At 41.1% G+C, this 15,459-nt stretch overlaps 1 protein-coding gene across 1 annotated transcript; it reads left to right on the top strand.

The window, feature by feature from the left end:
- Positions 1–3,363: 3,363 nt before the first annotated feature.
- On the top strand, positions 3,364–8,894 carry zgc:65851 (uncharacterized protein LOC321113 homolog). The gene is made up of 4 exons (XM_017414705.3): positions 3,364–4,502; positions 5,829–6,146; positions 6,309–6,433; positions 6,943–8,894. The coding sequence occupies exons 1-4, from the start codon at positions 3,756–3,758 to the stop codon at positions 7,316–7,318; spliced, it is 1,566 nt and encodes a 521-aa protein (XP_017270194.1). The 5' UTR covers positions 3,364–3,755; the 3' UTR covers positions 7,319–8,894.
- The last annotated feature ends 6,565 nt before the right edge of the window (positions 8,895–15,459 follow it).

Below are 15,459 nucleotides of genomic sequence, written 5' to 3' on the forward strand. Positions count from 1 at the left end.
ACCTTTTACTCCTCAGGGACATGCGGCCTGCTTTTTTTAGTTATATATAATCATTATCAATTTTCTCATTCAAAATGCGGTTTCCTACCTTTAGGTAAAACACCACATTAATGACATCATGACACACCAGCTCGCTGTAGCCAGTTGGTGTGTTTTACTGATGCTGTAGCGCCCCCTGGAGGTTGTAGCTTTGACGTGTCCTGCCTGTTGCCACTGTGTCTGATGGCATATTGATTGTTTTTATTTATTTATTTAACCCCTATTTAATCAGGAAGGTCCCATTAGGATATAACAGCTCTCCTTTCGAGGAGTCTAGTCGAGATATCGACATACAAAAAGATTGTAAACAAAAGTTAAATGTCTTTTCATTTCAGTTTTTAACACATCCTTATTAGTATGAATAGAGGGAAGCGTGATCAGTTTTATGATTATTTCAAAAGTGTGGAACATAAGAAAAAAAAACAACAGTTTACCAAATACTAAATGCATCCTTGACCCATTGAACAAGATTTAAAAAATAAAACAAGTCGAGTAATTATAACTGCTTGTATGATATGACAAAAGAGGAGAGATATTGGTACTGGGTATTGCCTGAGATGCAGATTGGAAGCAGCTCGTACCAGACCTGCATTCTGGCCTTCTTTCATTAAAAGTGGAGCAGGTGACTGAATTTGTATACCTTGGAACAATTATTGCCAAAAAGTTGAGCTTTCAGCTCAATGCTGACTGAATTTACAAAAAAGCCAGACTCCTAGGAAAGCTGAGGAGCTAAGGAGCTTCAGCATCAGCAAACACACACTGCAATTGGTGAAGAGGTAATCTGTTGAAAGAGCTGTCTCCTTTAATGTGGTCTCATGGAATGGGAACCTCCTCGCCAGAGACAGGACCAAGCTTTCCTGCGTGGTCAAACAGGCTGGTAAAATAATCAGTCATCAGCAAATGCAACTCACAGACGTGTATCATCAGGTTCTGGAAAAAAAAAAAAGCTATCCAGGTTTACAGTGACCCAACCCATTCCCTGCAACCATCACTGAAGTTGCTGCCATCTGGCAGGAGACTGATGTCCCTTCTAACAAAGAAAAACGGGGACAAAAAGTCATTTGTTCCCTCTGCTGTGACCTTCCTAAACAGGGTCCTCTTTAAACGTAGCCTCACAGAATGACAACCATCACTGGGTTTTTTTTTGTTTTGTTTTAGTGTATCAAGCCCCTCAGAGTGTTTTATTGTTTTTATTACTGCTTTTAAGTTGATTTATTTTACATTTTTAATTGGTTATATGTTGTATTTTTGAGCCCGATGACAAAGACAAGTCTCCATTTCATGATATGTTATGGACAATAAAGCTGATTGACTGACTGATTGATTATCCTTCATTATAAACATATGTTAGAAAGTTTAGAATTGATGGAGTTATTTTCTTTGTAAAACAGGAAAACAAAGGACAGCTTGTGTTTAATTTGTAAAGCGGCTCTTTATTAGATTTAAGAAGAAATATCTGCATTTTCTGCAATAATGTAGTGTGAGTGCTGTGTACTGAATGGCTTTCCTGAAATTAACTACTGAGTTGTTAAAGCAGAACAGGCAACGATATTCAGAACACAGGCCGTAATAAGCAGAACACAAACTAAAAGCAGCAGAAAAGTAGCTAAAAACAACACCAACAATAAAGCTAAACATATGCTAACAAAGCAAACTGAGCAAAACAGAGGCTAAAGCTAAAATTAGTAAAACAGATGTAAAACCAAAGGTCAACAATGCTGTAGCTAAAAGTAGCAGAAATGTAGCTAACAACTAAAATTACCAGATTGGTAGATAAAAAATAAAAATAAAAAATTTTAAAAGCTGAATGATAGTTAAAAAAAATAGCAAAAAAGCTAAAAGCTGAAAGTAGCAGAACAATAGTTAAAAACTAAAAACAGCAAAACAGATATTAAAGCGGAACTCAGCAAAGCTGTTGCTAACATGACCAAAACAGTGGCTAAAAGTAGCAGAACTGTAGCTGAAACCAGTAAAACTGTAGCTAAAAGCAACAGAACAGCTAAAAACTAAAACAGCAAAACAGACGTTAAAGCTGAACTCAACAAAGCTGTTGCTAAAATCAGCAAAAGTGTAGCTAAAAGTAGCAGATTGGTAGCTAAATATAGCAAAACAGATAAAAGCAAAACAGATAAAAGTAGCAGAACAGTAGATAAAAACTAAAAGTAGCATAAGACAAAACAGAGCAGTTTTTACAAACAGAAGTGTTTCTGGAAGATGTACTGTATTTCTATAAGGATTTTTAAATATATAAACAAAGGTAAATACTGTATAAAAGTTACAAAAAACCACAAGGTTCCCAACTGAGCTGAAAGTATTGATAGGCTTAATGGTTAAAACAGCACCAATTATGCAGAAGTTGTTTATCCACAAAACAAAGTCCAGAGCATCCAGCTGCCTCAGCAGTCCCACAGCTCAGGAAAACTGGTTTCCAAGTTGCTTACTTCAGTGATGAAACAGTGAAAAGCCAGCACATGTAAGAAGGGAAAAACTGGAATGGATATGGTTTAGCTGTAACCTCTTGCTTAGTTAATACAGAAACTATCTTTTTCTGATAGCTTTCAGAGGAGTCCGACTGGTCCCAGAGCAGAGGCCCAGCAGCCAGTCTGCTGTGTTTGCTGATCTGTCGTGTTCGGGCTGCGCGCCAGACAGGCAGGGTGTCAAACAGCTCCGGAGGCGCCTCGGAGGGTGTTTTGGTTGGCGGCGGGGCTGCAGTCCCCTTGAGTGGGCGTCCCCCCCACTCCCTCACAGGGGCGTGGTTCTCCCCCTGCCTCAATCCGAATCAGCACCAAGGCCAGCGCTGAACCTCAAACAGCTGCTGAGACTAATAACTCAGGGAGTAAATTCACCTTACTGCACATCACCTTCACACATCTCACCGCTCTTCTAACTTTGCCTTTTTATTTTTATATTTTGTAGGAATCGAGCTTAGATCGGCACTATAGTGATCTGAACTTTTTAATTTGTGATTAAAAACAGATTTGTGTGTGTGTGTGTTTTCGCATTCCCCTGAGAGTGCAGGGATCAGAACAGTGCATCCCATAATGCGGCTTTGAGGGGAATGATGAGGGCGACTGCAGCACCAACACTGGCGAACTGTTCTGCACATCGATCTCATTTGGCATTCTGCTGGGACAGCAAAGAAAAAAAAACTACAATGACAGTGGACAGAAGGGACCGAAGTAACACGAGACAGACTAGGACAGATGGGTTGATTAGAATTATGGGATATATATATATATATATTTAATATATATATATATTTAATATAAATATATATATATATATATATATATATATATATATATATGTATTGTGGGATTGTTAAACCGAGCAATAAAGGATCTGTGCACTAAATTAAAAAGTTTGGTTAATGAGCCAGAGTATCAAACATGGCGGTTCTGTTTATGCTTGGGGTGCAGGACAGACGAAGACAAGCTGCATGAGTGACTCGTGTCTCCCAGGAGGAGGGAGGAGGCTTTCTGCACGAGCCTGCAGGTTTCCCCCTCAGCCTCTGTTGCTGCCGCTGCTGCTGCGTCAGATGATGCGCCGCGGCGCGCTGACTATAAAAGCACCTGTCCTGGCCAGGCATCGCTCGCATCTCACTTCTCTTCTTCACGCGCGCTCACCATCGCACACTCCGGAACTCCACGCACACAGACACACACTTTTTTTCTTCCTGCCTTCCCCTCCTTTCCCCTATACGAAGCAGAGGAAAGATGAGTTACTCCAGCGACATTTACAGCAGCAGCTCCTATCGGAAGATTTTCGGAGATGCCCCCCGGAGCGGCCGCGTGGGTCTGGGCAGCGGCGGCAGCCCGTCCCGCCTGCACCCCGCGGGGTACCGCAGCGGCCACCGCGCCTACGGCTCCCCCTCCGTGGTGTCCTCCACCACCTACCGCCGGTCCGCGGCACCTGGCCGCGTCTTCTCCTCCATCCCGGACTCGAGCGTGGACCTGACTCAGTCCACCGCCGTCACCAACGAGTTGAAGATCATTCGCACCAACGAGAAGGAGCAGCTGCAGGGCCTCAATGACCGCTTCGTGTCCTTCATCGAGAAGGTGCACAACCTGGAGCAGCAGAACAAGGTGCTGGAGGCCGAGGTGACGCTGCTGCGCCAACGCCACAGCGAGCCGTCGCGCCTGCACGAGCTCTACGAGCAGGAGATCCGCGAGCTGCGCGCGCGCGTCGAGGAGCTGACGCACGAGAAGAGCCAGATGCACCTGGACTGCGTGCAGATGAGCGAGACGCTCGAGCGCGTGCGGGAGAAGCTGGAGGAGGAGAGCAGACTGCGCGAGGAGGCGGAGAACGCCCTGAAGGGCTACCGGAAGGACGTGGACGACGCCACCCTCGCGCGCCTGGAGCTGGAGAAGAAAGTGGAGTTACTGCTAGACGAGCTCGCCTTCCTCAGGAAAGTTCACGAGGAGGAGGTGCAGGAGCTGCAGGCGTCCCTGCAGGCCACGCAGGTACATAGCAGACGTGACGCTTCCTTAAAGTTTCCAAAGTTTTAACACGAGTTTACATCATTAAATCCGACCAAAAACACAGTTTGTTAAAGCCACTCAAACACGAAAAACGAATTTTAACAAAGTCATTTTTTTTGTGGTAGCTGAGACCTGAAAGAGAGACGGCACCAAAAAGTGTTACTTCCGACATCCAGCAGGCCTGAAGAACTTCTCTCTTTTCTAAAATGCGTCATTCGGAGTCATCCACAGGCCGAACGCTGCGCAGAGGAAAATTGATGGCACTGCAGTTCAGCACCACGCGCTGTCCCTGCAGCAGCTGGCGCGGCGCGCGCCTCCTAACGTTTAGGACAGTCAGCTGTAGCCAACTCTTCTTTAGCCTATCATGACTTACGTGTACCTCAACAAAACAAAGTGACAAAAAAAAAAAAAAAAAAAAAAAAAAAAAAAAGTGAAGCGCCTTCAGGTAGTTGCAGGCTGAAGTTGGTGTGACTTGTTCTCTGACCGGACTTTAGCTAATAACTCGAGATAGCGCCATTTTTTATTTTTAAAAAAAGGTGAGGAAGCAGGAGGATAAATGCCGGATAAATGCGCACTAATCGTTGGGTGTGGTCGCTGAAGGACAGCAGGCGGCACTTACAGGGTGCGGCATGCTGGCTGGTGGCAATAAACTTCAACTCTAGCTTCCCCATCTGAAGAAGTACAACAATTACTGCAGGAAAATTAGGTTTTACGTAGATTTATACAAAAAGACAAAGCCTGTTAGTTTCTGAGCTCACTGTGTTGCAGATGCTTTTTTTTAAAAAAGCAGGGGGAAAACGCACAGTTTCTGTCACTGCACATCTGAACATCCCTGAGTATAAGATAAGGCCTGAAGTTGTTTGGGCAGTGATAGGGGTTGATTTCTCCTGGATCACTCCATAATGCCCTACAGAGAATCATATGCTATATCGGTGGCACAGCTTTCTGCAGCAGAAAAGCCTGAGTCAGCAGTCCATTCATCAGTCCTGCAGCTGCCCAGATCACTGGACTGAGACTCAGCTGATAAGCAGATCACCTCATACTAATATTAATGTTACTCAGAGAAGTGGTGTCAAACTAAACAAATAGTTTGCAGCTGAGAAAAACTGATATATATTCACTTGCAGACCTGCAATGCATTGCCCAGACTTATTCTTAGCTGGATGAGTTAGTTAATTCATGCAAAAATAAAGTTTTTTTAAGGGTTTTCAAGTGTTTGGAAATTCCTTGTTTTTCTACAGTATCATTCAAAATACGCAGGTACTGAAAAGCATTATTTTCATACATTTTTCTCTTTGTTGCATCCAGGTGTCAGTGGAGATGGACATGAGCAAGCCGGACCTGGCTGCGGCCCTGAAGGACATCCGGGCCCAGTATGAGAACCTGTCAGCCCGCAACCAGGTCCAGGCAGAGGAGTGGTACCGCTCCAAGTTTGCCACCGTGACCGAGGCCGCTGCGCGCAACCAGGATGCCATCAAGCACTCAAAGGAGGAGCTGAGCGAGTACCGCAGGCAGGTGCAGGCCCGCACCCTTGAGATCGAGGCCCTCAGGAGCCACAACGAAGCCCTGGACAGGCAGATTGCTGAGATGGAGGATCGCCACAACAACGAGATTGGAGAGATGCAAGTAAGTAAACGACACAAGTCACACTTCATTTGTAAGGCTTATTTCACATGTGGCAACCTATTGGGCTTTACAGTAAAAACAAAAAATCAGCTTGAAAGTGCTTAAAACTACAAACACTGCTATGATAAAGCAGTCAGTATTTTAAGATTTTATTGTGTGTAGGACACCATTCAGCAGCTGGAGGCCGCTCTGCATAGCACCAAAGGAGAGATGTCCCGTCATCTGCGCGAGTACCAAGACCTGCTGAACGTCAAGATGGCGCTGGACATTGAGATCGCTGCTTACAGGTTGGTTTTATTAGAAACAATACACTCATGAGCATGGATGAAGGCAGAATCAACGAGAAATAATTAAACAGGATTTATCAAAAGTTATCTTGTTTTTATTTTTAACTTGTTTATTGCTCATTTAAAAATTATGTACAAGCAAGAACAAATGGTTGCTGCAATCTGCAAGGACAGATTGCACCACATGGCGTCGTTTTCCTCTGGGATGAGTGAAGCGAAGAAACAATAAGTGAAATGTTTCAGACAGGAATTCAAAGTTTAGGTCTCAGGGGATGTTTGGACCAAGTTCATCCAACATCATCCATCATATATTCTTTAGAAGTGTAGTCTTGTTGGATGCCCAGTGGTCTAGGAGCTTTACTACATAAAGTGATTAAATTTGAAACCGTGTGCTCATTACCTATATAGTTCTCATGGTCATCATGAGAGATGCACTGATATTAAAGAGGTAGGAAACTCAGAGGTGGAAAGAGGAGTCATCCTCTTGTTGTCTATTTGTGTCTGAGCAGGAAGCTGCTGGAAGGCGAGGAATGTCGCCTCAGCTCTGTTGGCGGTGCCATGATCCAGTCTGGATACCCCGGTCTGTCCTACACATCGGCCCGCGCCTACGCCCTTGGAGCTTACAGGAAGCCCAAGCCCGACGAGGAGGAAGAGGAGGCCGGAGAGGAGGAGGAGGAGGAGGGAGAGGAGGAGGAGGGTGAGGGCGAGGAGGGCGAAGGAGAGGAGGGAGACGAGCAGGAGGAGGGCGAAGGTGAGGGAGAGGAGGAGGAGGAGGAGGAGGCGGAGGCAGAGGAGGGGGAGGAAGAAGAGGAGGAAAAGCCAAAGGAGAAGGAGGAGAAGCCGAAGGAGAAGGAGAGCTCCACCGGGAAGAGCACCAAGAGCTAAACTGCTTGTGTCGTGGTCATCATCATCGTCAATAACTCATTGCACATCCCACCAGTCACCGATGGATCTGGGTCCTGTTCACCTCATCTCTGTCTCACACTCACAAGCACACCCCTGCACACTCCAGATGCCTCACACCGTCTGTGTTCTTCTGTTTGTCCGCTCTGCAAACCCGACGTGATTGGTCCAGACGCCATCAGATGGAGAAGTAGCTTTAGTTTGCAACAAACGGTCACCACGGCAGCAGAAGGACTTAACTCGTTAGCCACCGATCACTTCATCACTTTTACGTCTCTGACACGCAGAGAGAAGCTAGCATGATGCCACAAAAAGGGGAAAACAGATCCGAAGCAGAATGTTCCTTCCGGTGAACAACAATAAATGTGCCATCACTGATCCATTTTCACAGTAAAAGCAATCACGCCTCCAAAAAGGTAACAAATAATATTGTCAGCACACAGACTTTGAAGAAAAACGCACAGATCCTGGAGCATGAGAAACAGCCAGTCCAACTTTTATGGTGCTATTTGATTTTTACATATAAAAGTTGGGGAGTCCTGTCCTGTAAAGGATTTTACCATAGAAAAAAAGCCCCACCAGCTCATTCCTGAATGTCAGCTTTTGAAAGCAGGAATGTTTAGAGAAAAAACAAATAAAGCAAAACAAATGCTTCTATGTGGACTGGAGTTCAGCAGATTAACGCTCCCACTCATTTTTCCCCACTTAGTTTGACATTTCATCCCATTTTAATTTACTGCAGAACCGCAGCACGATAACAATGGCAACTCTGAGCCAGGGAAAAGGAAAAAAAAGGTGGAGTCTGGGTGGTGTTCTTCAGCCGTCGGGGTGGAGGAGTGCTGCCGCTTCTCTATGTGAATGGAAACCGTAGAGTTTTAATTGCTGCTATGTGTACTTTTTATTTTTTTGTGTGTGTGGGGGGGAATATAATCAATCCCTTCCTTTGATTGATTCATTTGTCAAAGAGTTTCTCTTACGAGTCAATTGGTTTTTGAGAAACCCATCTTTTTTTTCTCATCATGTCAACACTGTGGTCCTTTAGTTTCATTTGGCTGAAGACGGGAAATGAGTGTAGCTGTGAGAGTCAAACAGCTTGTAGAGACACTGAGACTGCTGGCTTATCCAGTAAAGAGTCACAAATAAGGGCTATTTTTGACACAACCCTCCTTCACTTTGCCCTTCTTCTGCTTTGTAAGTTGTCTTTCTCAGCCCGTATTTTTGACAAATGAATCAAGCAGCAGATATGAATGCATGGCCTGACACCTGGAGCTTGAATATTCGCTGGATGAGATAGACTTTTGCTTGTGTGTTCAATTTAAGAAAAAAGATAAAACAAAATAAAATTTAAAAAAAAACTTGCCTTAACCACGATTGAAAGCTAAAATAAAACATGTTTCCACCTGCATCCCACTTGTTCCTGGTTAGACAGAGGAGCGCAGACACTTTCCAGGTTCTTCTGCTATACGACTGTGACTGTACATGCTGCTGTTTCATGGAGTGATATTTCCTCTCAAAGCCAAATAAAAACATTTATTAAACAGAAACACATGTTGTCTTTGTGTCTTTAATCAAAATCGACAACCAAATTTAAGGCAAAATTAAAAGGAACTACTACTTTTCATTACTAATTATTATATAAACTACAAGAATGTGTATTGCCTAATTTGTTTGTACAAACCATCCTTTTTAATACTGTATAAAAGTGATCTTAGACCTTATCTTGAACTTTTTTTGTCACCTTATTTGAAGAGAGGAGGTTCAAAGATGATCAATAAATCAAATACCTGGATTACAGCATATTTATCTGAGAACAGGTTAAAAGAAGTGTGTAACAAGTTTAGAAAAAAAAGAAGAGTTAGCAGTGATTTCATCAAAGTGTGCACAATAAAAATGAAGTGTATTGGTTGTAGTGGACATGAACTGTCTGTAGAAGAAGGTTAAATGTTAGAAAGTAAAGGTTTACTAACACAATCCTTCTGAAAATCATCCTATCATCTGATGGTAACACTTAAAACTAACTGTGAACCTTATTATGATGCCACCATTTGATTTGATTTGTTTATTTTTTTGATTATTTTTTTCACTCTAACTACTTTTGCAGACTGTCCTATTTGAGTTATTCATGTATCAAAACATTCAGCTCAAATGTTCAGAGAGCTGTGAGGTTTTGTTTTTTGTTGTAATTTTTATACTTTTCAAAATATGTAACTTTATTGACAAATATTTCCCCCACAGAAATAAACTGGGATCTCTTGCTCACTTGTTCACTTTGAAATTTGCTTCAGTTTACTTGCTCATTTTTGTCTTCTGATGCTATTTTCCGCTTTTAGCTACCTTTGTGCTCATTTTTGCTAGTCTTATGATACTTTTTGCGTTTAGTTAGCATTTTCTACCTTTAGCTTCTACCTAGACTTTTGATACTTTTAGTTTTCAGCTAGCTTTTTTGCTACATTTGGCTTCTAGCTATCCTTTTGCTACTTTCAGCTATCATTCTACTACTTTTTGCTGTCCTTTTGATACTTTGGCTTTTAGCTACTTTTGGCTTCTAGCTATCCTTTTGCTATTTTTAGCTTTTAGCTAGCTTTTTGTTATTTTTAGGTTCTAGCTAGCATATTGATACTTTTAGCTAGCCTTTTTCTACTATTAGCTTCTAGCTGCGCTTTTGTTACTTTAGCCTTTTAGCTAATCCTTTGCTCCTTATAGCTACCATTTTGCTACTAATAGCTTTTTGCTACTTTTAGTTTTTAGCTAACATATTGCTATTTTACTTTTTAGCTAGCGGTTTTTCATCTTTTAGCCTTTAGCTTGTTTTCTCCTTCTTTTAGCTTGTAGCCTGTGATTTTTTTTAGCTGTTACAACTCAGTTTAAGCTTCTTCAGCAGATCTCAGCAGTCATCAACACTCAGCATTAACACTGTATTTTCATAAAAAATCTAATTTCTCTTCTTTGATTTTACATTATATAATAAAAATAATATTTGATCTTTTATCCATGATGTACTGTTTTCAGTGTTTTAATATGATCGTTTTAACGATGTGTGCTTTTAAATGACATGTATAGTTTTTTTTAACTCAAATAAGTTGTAAGTTATTAAATTATTGTCTCAAGTATTTAGATGTGAAATATTTTTTTTATTTTAATTTATTGTAGATTTGATTTGGTGTTGCAGTATTTTTAAAATGTAGAAGAGCTGTAGGTTCAAGGTACATACTTTGTGCAGTATTGTGTTATTTTAATACTTGGGTAGTATTATGTATTGCCAGTAAGACCAGAAACATAAGTGTGCTATATATGCACCCTGTTATCAGTAAAACTAATTGTGATGAACTGTACAGACACGTGTTTTCTGAAAACATGAACCGACCAAAGCCTGTATTTTGTTACTGTTTTTGGATTTTGTTTCAACATCTCCTTTCCTCATTCTGTTCTCTGGTTTCTTTCTTTCTGCTCTCCCTAACACAACGTCTCTGTTTGCTGGTGTTCTGATTGTTACACACTTGAGATCTCAGAAAAAGGACATAATTCCCATCACTATAAACCAAGGATCTGTCTTTTTGTGCTTCCCACTGTCTCCAAACCATACAACATACATGCTCTCACCACTGTCTTGTAAAGCTTTTCTGCCACCCTTTTGTCACAGATCACTCCTGAAACTTTTCTCCACCCACTCCTGCCTGGACTCTCTTCTTCACCTCTTTATCACACTCCCCGTTTTCCTGGACAGTCGACTCTAAGTACTTAAAGTCCTGTACCTTTGTGACCTCTGCTCCTTGTAGCCTCACTGTTCCACCTGCCTCCTTCTCATTCACACACATGTACTCTGTCTTCCTACGGCTGACTTTCATCCCTCGTCTTTCAAGTGCATACCTCTACCATCTTACCAGGTTCTCTTCCACCTGTTCTCTGTTCTCACCATAGATCACAATGTCATCTGCAAACATCATAGTCCATGAGGATTCCTGTCTGACATCATCCTTTAGTCTGTCCATCACCAGAGCAAACAAGAAGGGGCTCAGAGCCGATCCTTGATGCACTCCCACCTCTTGGAGCTATCTGACCCTCCTCCAGCGCACCTCACCACTGTCCTGCTGTTCTCATACATGTACTGTACTAGTCTAACACACTTCTCTGCAACTCCAGATTTCCTCATACTGTATTTCAACATATTTTCTTGATTGTTGAAAAAGTTGCTTCCAAATTCTAAAAGACTTTGGCAAACAGTACCAGCTGAAGCTGGAATAATGTAGTAGATATGTATTGCACCTATAGGGAAATTACTTCTAGGTAAGTTAATACATTCTTGTAAAACAGAGTACAAGCATATTATGCCCATAAACACAGTAAAGACAGGGAAAAATAAATGTTTCAGACGAGATAAAATCTGAAGCCAACACTCAAACCACGGACAATATTAAAGGGGGAAAACATCTATCTCCTTCTAGAACTCATAACTTCAGTTTATGGTACCATGAAGGGTTCCTACTGCCCAGGCCTGCTGAGCAGAAAAGTGAAGGTAATAAAAACTGCTTTAAAATATTTGTTTAAGAAACTATGGTATGAAGAACTGTTCTGTCCTATTTTTGAAACAGTTGGGTATCTATACTTCCTACCTGAGGGAAACAGATGAATGCAGTAAAAAGTAGCTGTTTTGAATTAGTTTTTAATTGTTGAAGGATCTCAATCTGTAAACACTTTCTAGACGATGAACAGCAGCTCACCAACAGTGTGGACAACTTCCCTCAATATGTTCTTCTGTGCTTCTGTTGTGGCATCAAACCAGCGAACAATGCAAAATGTTCAAACACTGCTCACAAAAGCACTGTAAAACATCTAGAACATTTTGTGATCAACATTAATTAACACTGGCCTAAAAAATAAAGCCTTTTTTCTGAAGTTCTACTTATTGATTTAAATTCAACCTGTTATCTAAAACCACCCTGATGCTTGTACTCACTGACGGATTGTACCCATAGATGGTTGTCAGACAGGATGCTTTGTGTCTGATTTTTTAGGAACTAATCTAAAACCGAGCCATGTTCCTGCTCATCATCTTGGAGGAGGCTGACCCACCAGCAAACTTAATTAAGTGTCTACCAGGCTGAGGTCTGCTACAGTTGTTCATGTATCAAATAAACAATAAAAGAGCTAACACACAACTTTGGGGGCAACCTATGTTGGTCATGATTTTATAAAAAAAATCTGACAATGGTCGCTTCTGTTATGTGCTGAAGAGCAAAGTGGCTTGAAGAACCTAAATGCACAAAGAAAGAGGTGTCAGGCAGGCAAGGTATAAAATCCAAGACATCTAATTTAAGACCAAGCTGTAAAATGAAACTGGACAAGTATAAATAAGATGTATGTACTTGCACTGTGTCTTTCTAGCCAACCAGGCTACCCAAAGGGCTTTACAACACAATCTGTCCTCATTTACCCATCCACACACACATTCATACAGCACTCTAGCTTTGTAGAGATGTAGTAATCTGAATAAATCATTCTATAGAGTCTAATCAGTGTTTTAGATCACATTCATACACCAACAGGACACACATTGGAGGCAGTGAGGGGTTCAGTGTCTTGCCCAGGGACACTTCGACATGTGACTGCTGTCAGGAATCAAACCTTTGACTCTTTTGTTAGAGGACATTTGCTCTAACCACTGAGCCACAGCCACCCCCATGGTTTATATCCCTATCACACTGCCTTCTAATATTAAGCAAGAACTGCCACTTTTAACTCTTTTCACCCACCTGAAGGGGTTAAAAAAGGTGGGGGAAAAAAGCAGAAAATCCCTGAGTAGTTGTTGTTTCCCCATCACAGGCCTGCCTCATTACCCTCCAGGCTGCAGTCAATACTTCATGAGCAAGCTCGATAACGCCTGCCAGGTGTTCCTTTTGGCTCATGTCAGCTTCCTCCTGCCTGCACCAGGAGTTATAAGATGGAGTGGGCTGAGATGGATGGCAGATGCCAGCACAGGCCCACTAGCACAGCTGTCAAGAGCAACAACTTAATCACAGCCTAAGATTATTTCTTCCTCTGTTCAGTGCCCTTAGATTTACAGAGACCCTTTCTGGTACAAACACCAGCCTTGTTGGGACCAGTGGTCTTTATAAGCAACGTTCCAGGTCTAAAACAAAATAGCTAAAACTGATTAGTTTAAGGGGTAAACTATTAATTGAGTTTAAGTTAAGGTTTGAGTGAGGCTGTTTGCAATTGATGAAAGTCAATGCAGTGTTGTAATAGCTGCTCTAGTTTGTGTGTCTGTGTGCATGTTTGTGAGTGTGTGTTTGTACCTGTTTTTTGTTACCATTTTAGGATTTTTTTCCTGGTATGATTGCCTACCTTGTCTGGACCAGGAGTTCTTATAGGGATTAAAGCCTGGTCTTAATATTTTTGAATGCCATTTTTGGTTTGAGGGTTAGGTTTAGGGCTAAGGTATGAATTGAGTTTAGGTCAGGGTTAGGGTTAGATATGTACTGGTAATAGTCAGGTTTAGGGCAAGGGCCAGGATCAGGCTGCAGAAATGAATGGAAGTCAATACAAAGTCATAATAAAAGATAGAAATATAAACTTGTTTGTGTGTGTGAATGCAAGTGTGTGAAGGAGGTAGAAACCTTACAGCAGCAAAATTGTTATCAGCACTTAGAGACAATCAATAACAGTGGAAAAATATCAGGTAAAACAGCAAGGCATGATGTCTTTACCTCAAGTATTGGATAATAAAAGATAATAAAAATGCTTTAAGATCCTGCTGTCATGATGCTCCACTGCATTCACTCACTCTGTTAAGCTTAATGCAAATATCTTTCGGCGCTTTTCTTATCCCACATACACCTACCTCTAAATCTATAGTGTTCTGGTACTTCACAACACTAAGTGTATGTCTAAGACACAGTAAATACTGTGTAAAATTAAACCGTATATTTGTGCTATATTTTCATACACAGCCAACCTTTTTTGAAAACCTTTAAAGTGAAATAGGAAGAAAAAATCAGCAAAGACCTTGAGTGTTAAGCTAAGAGCTCTTTGGGAATTGTCTTGCTGGTGCTATATGATATGATTTTATGTGTCAAACTATTATCACTGATATTTTCTATCAAGTCAATAAAATAAACAGGAACAAACTGTTTCTTTGATTGGCTGCTGGTAGCAAAGTGACTAAAGATCTGTGTTAAAAATGGTTCTTTTTTGACTTATGAGTTGACACAATATTAATTTATTCCTTGAGTTTAGGAGTGTTTTTTTTTTTTGTCTACGTGACCTATGTGCTGGACAGAAGAGAGAAAAAGTAATCAAACTTAAAGAGAAAATCTTGAAAAATATCATGTATAAATAAAGTAAACTTTTTAAGTCAAACAGTTTTTTTTTCTTTATCAAGTCAGCACTACAGTTTGGGAGTTCTTTGTTCTTGGGCTTCCCCTACCATTGTGGGATATAACCTCAAAGTTTTATCAACAAATCTGCATATACAGCTATGGGAATAAAGGAAGTCCACCTTCTGTCAGTTCTATGTAATTTTATTTATTTATTTTTTTGGCGGGGGGTTGTTCATTGAGGTTTGCAGACATTAGTTTTTGCACAGCTCTCTGATTGCCCTCAAACAGGTTGAGGGCAATCAATCTTTTTCTAATTTGCCTGTTCTGACCTTTACCCTTTAACCTGCTAAATGAGGTCTATAGAGTCTAAGATGGGGCTTTTGGGGTTTTATGCAGCATCTTTAAGTGTTGCACAGACTGGCCTTGGATGAAGTCATTAAGATGTTCATTCCTGGGAAAATTAGCAGCTGTCTTAAAGGTTACAACATGAACATTTTTTTGTGTAAATAATTTAAGTATCTGATGCAAAACCAATGTGAGGTGCTGTAAAAAAAAGTAAATATATATATATACAGCAAATTCAAAAGTGTTAAATGTTTTGGTGTTAGCAGACTTTGTTCAAAAGCAGAGTTAATTTTACACTTATAGAGTCATATTCTGTTTATGTAACTCTGGGATGTATATTATTAGTAGTTAAAATCCAGTGTTAAAACAAAGTGTTTACGCATCAAATCTAGAGGTGTTAAAATGGAATCAATAACTCTTTACTTCTTAACTCTGAACTCCACCAGCAGCTCGAACACTGAA

Source organism: Kryptolebias marmoratus, linkage group LG1 (assembly GCF_001649575.2).
Source record: "Kryptolebias marmoratus isolate JLee-2015 linkage group LG1, ASM164957v2, whole genome shotgun sequence".
Taxonomy (NCBI): domain Eukaryota; kingdom Metazoa; phylum Chordata; class Actinopteri; order Cyprinodontiformes; family Rivulidae; genus Kryptolebias; species Kryptolebias marmoratus.

Bases quoted from the DNA above. Each gene is read 5' to 3' on its own strand.
- zgc:65851 (XM_017414705.3), top strand. From the start codon at position 3,756: ATGAGTTACTCCAGCGACATTTACAGCAGCAGCTCCTATCGGAAGATT. The intron at 4,503-5,828 runs GTACATAGCAGA...TGTTGCATCCAG, and splicing joins CGTCCCTGCAGGCCACGCAG to GTGTCAGTGGAGATGGACAT. The intron at 6,147-6,308 runs GTAAGTAAACGA...TATTGTGTGTAG, and splicing joins ACGAGATTGGAGAGATGCAA to GACACCATTCAGCAGCTGGA.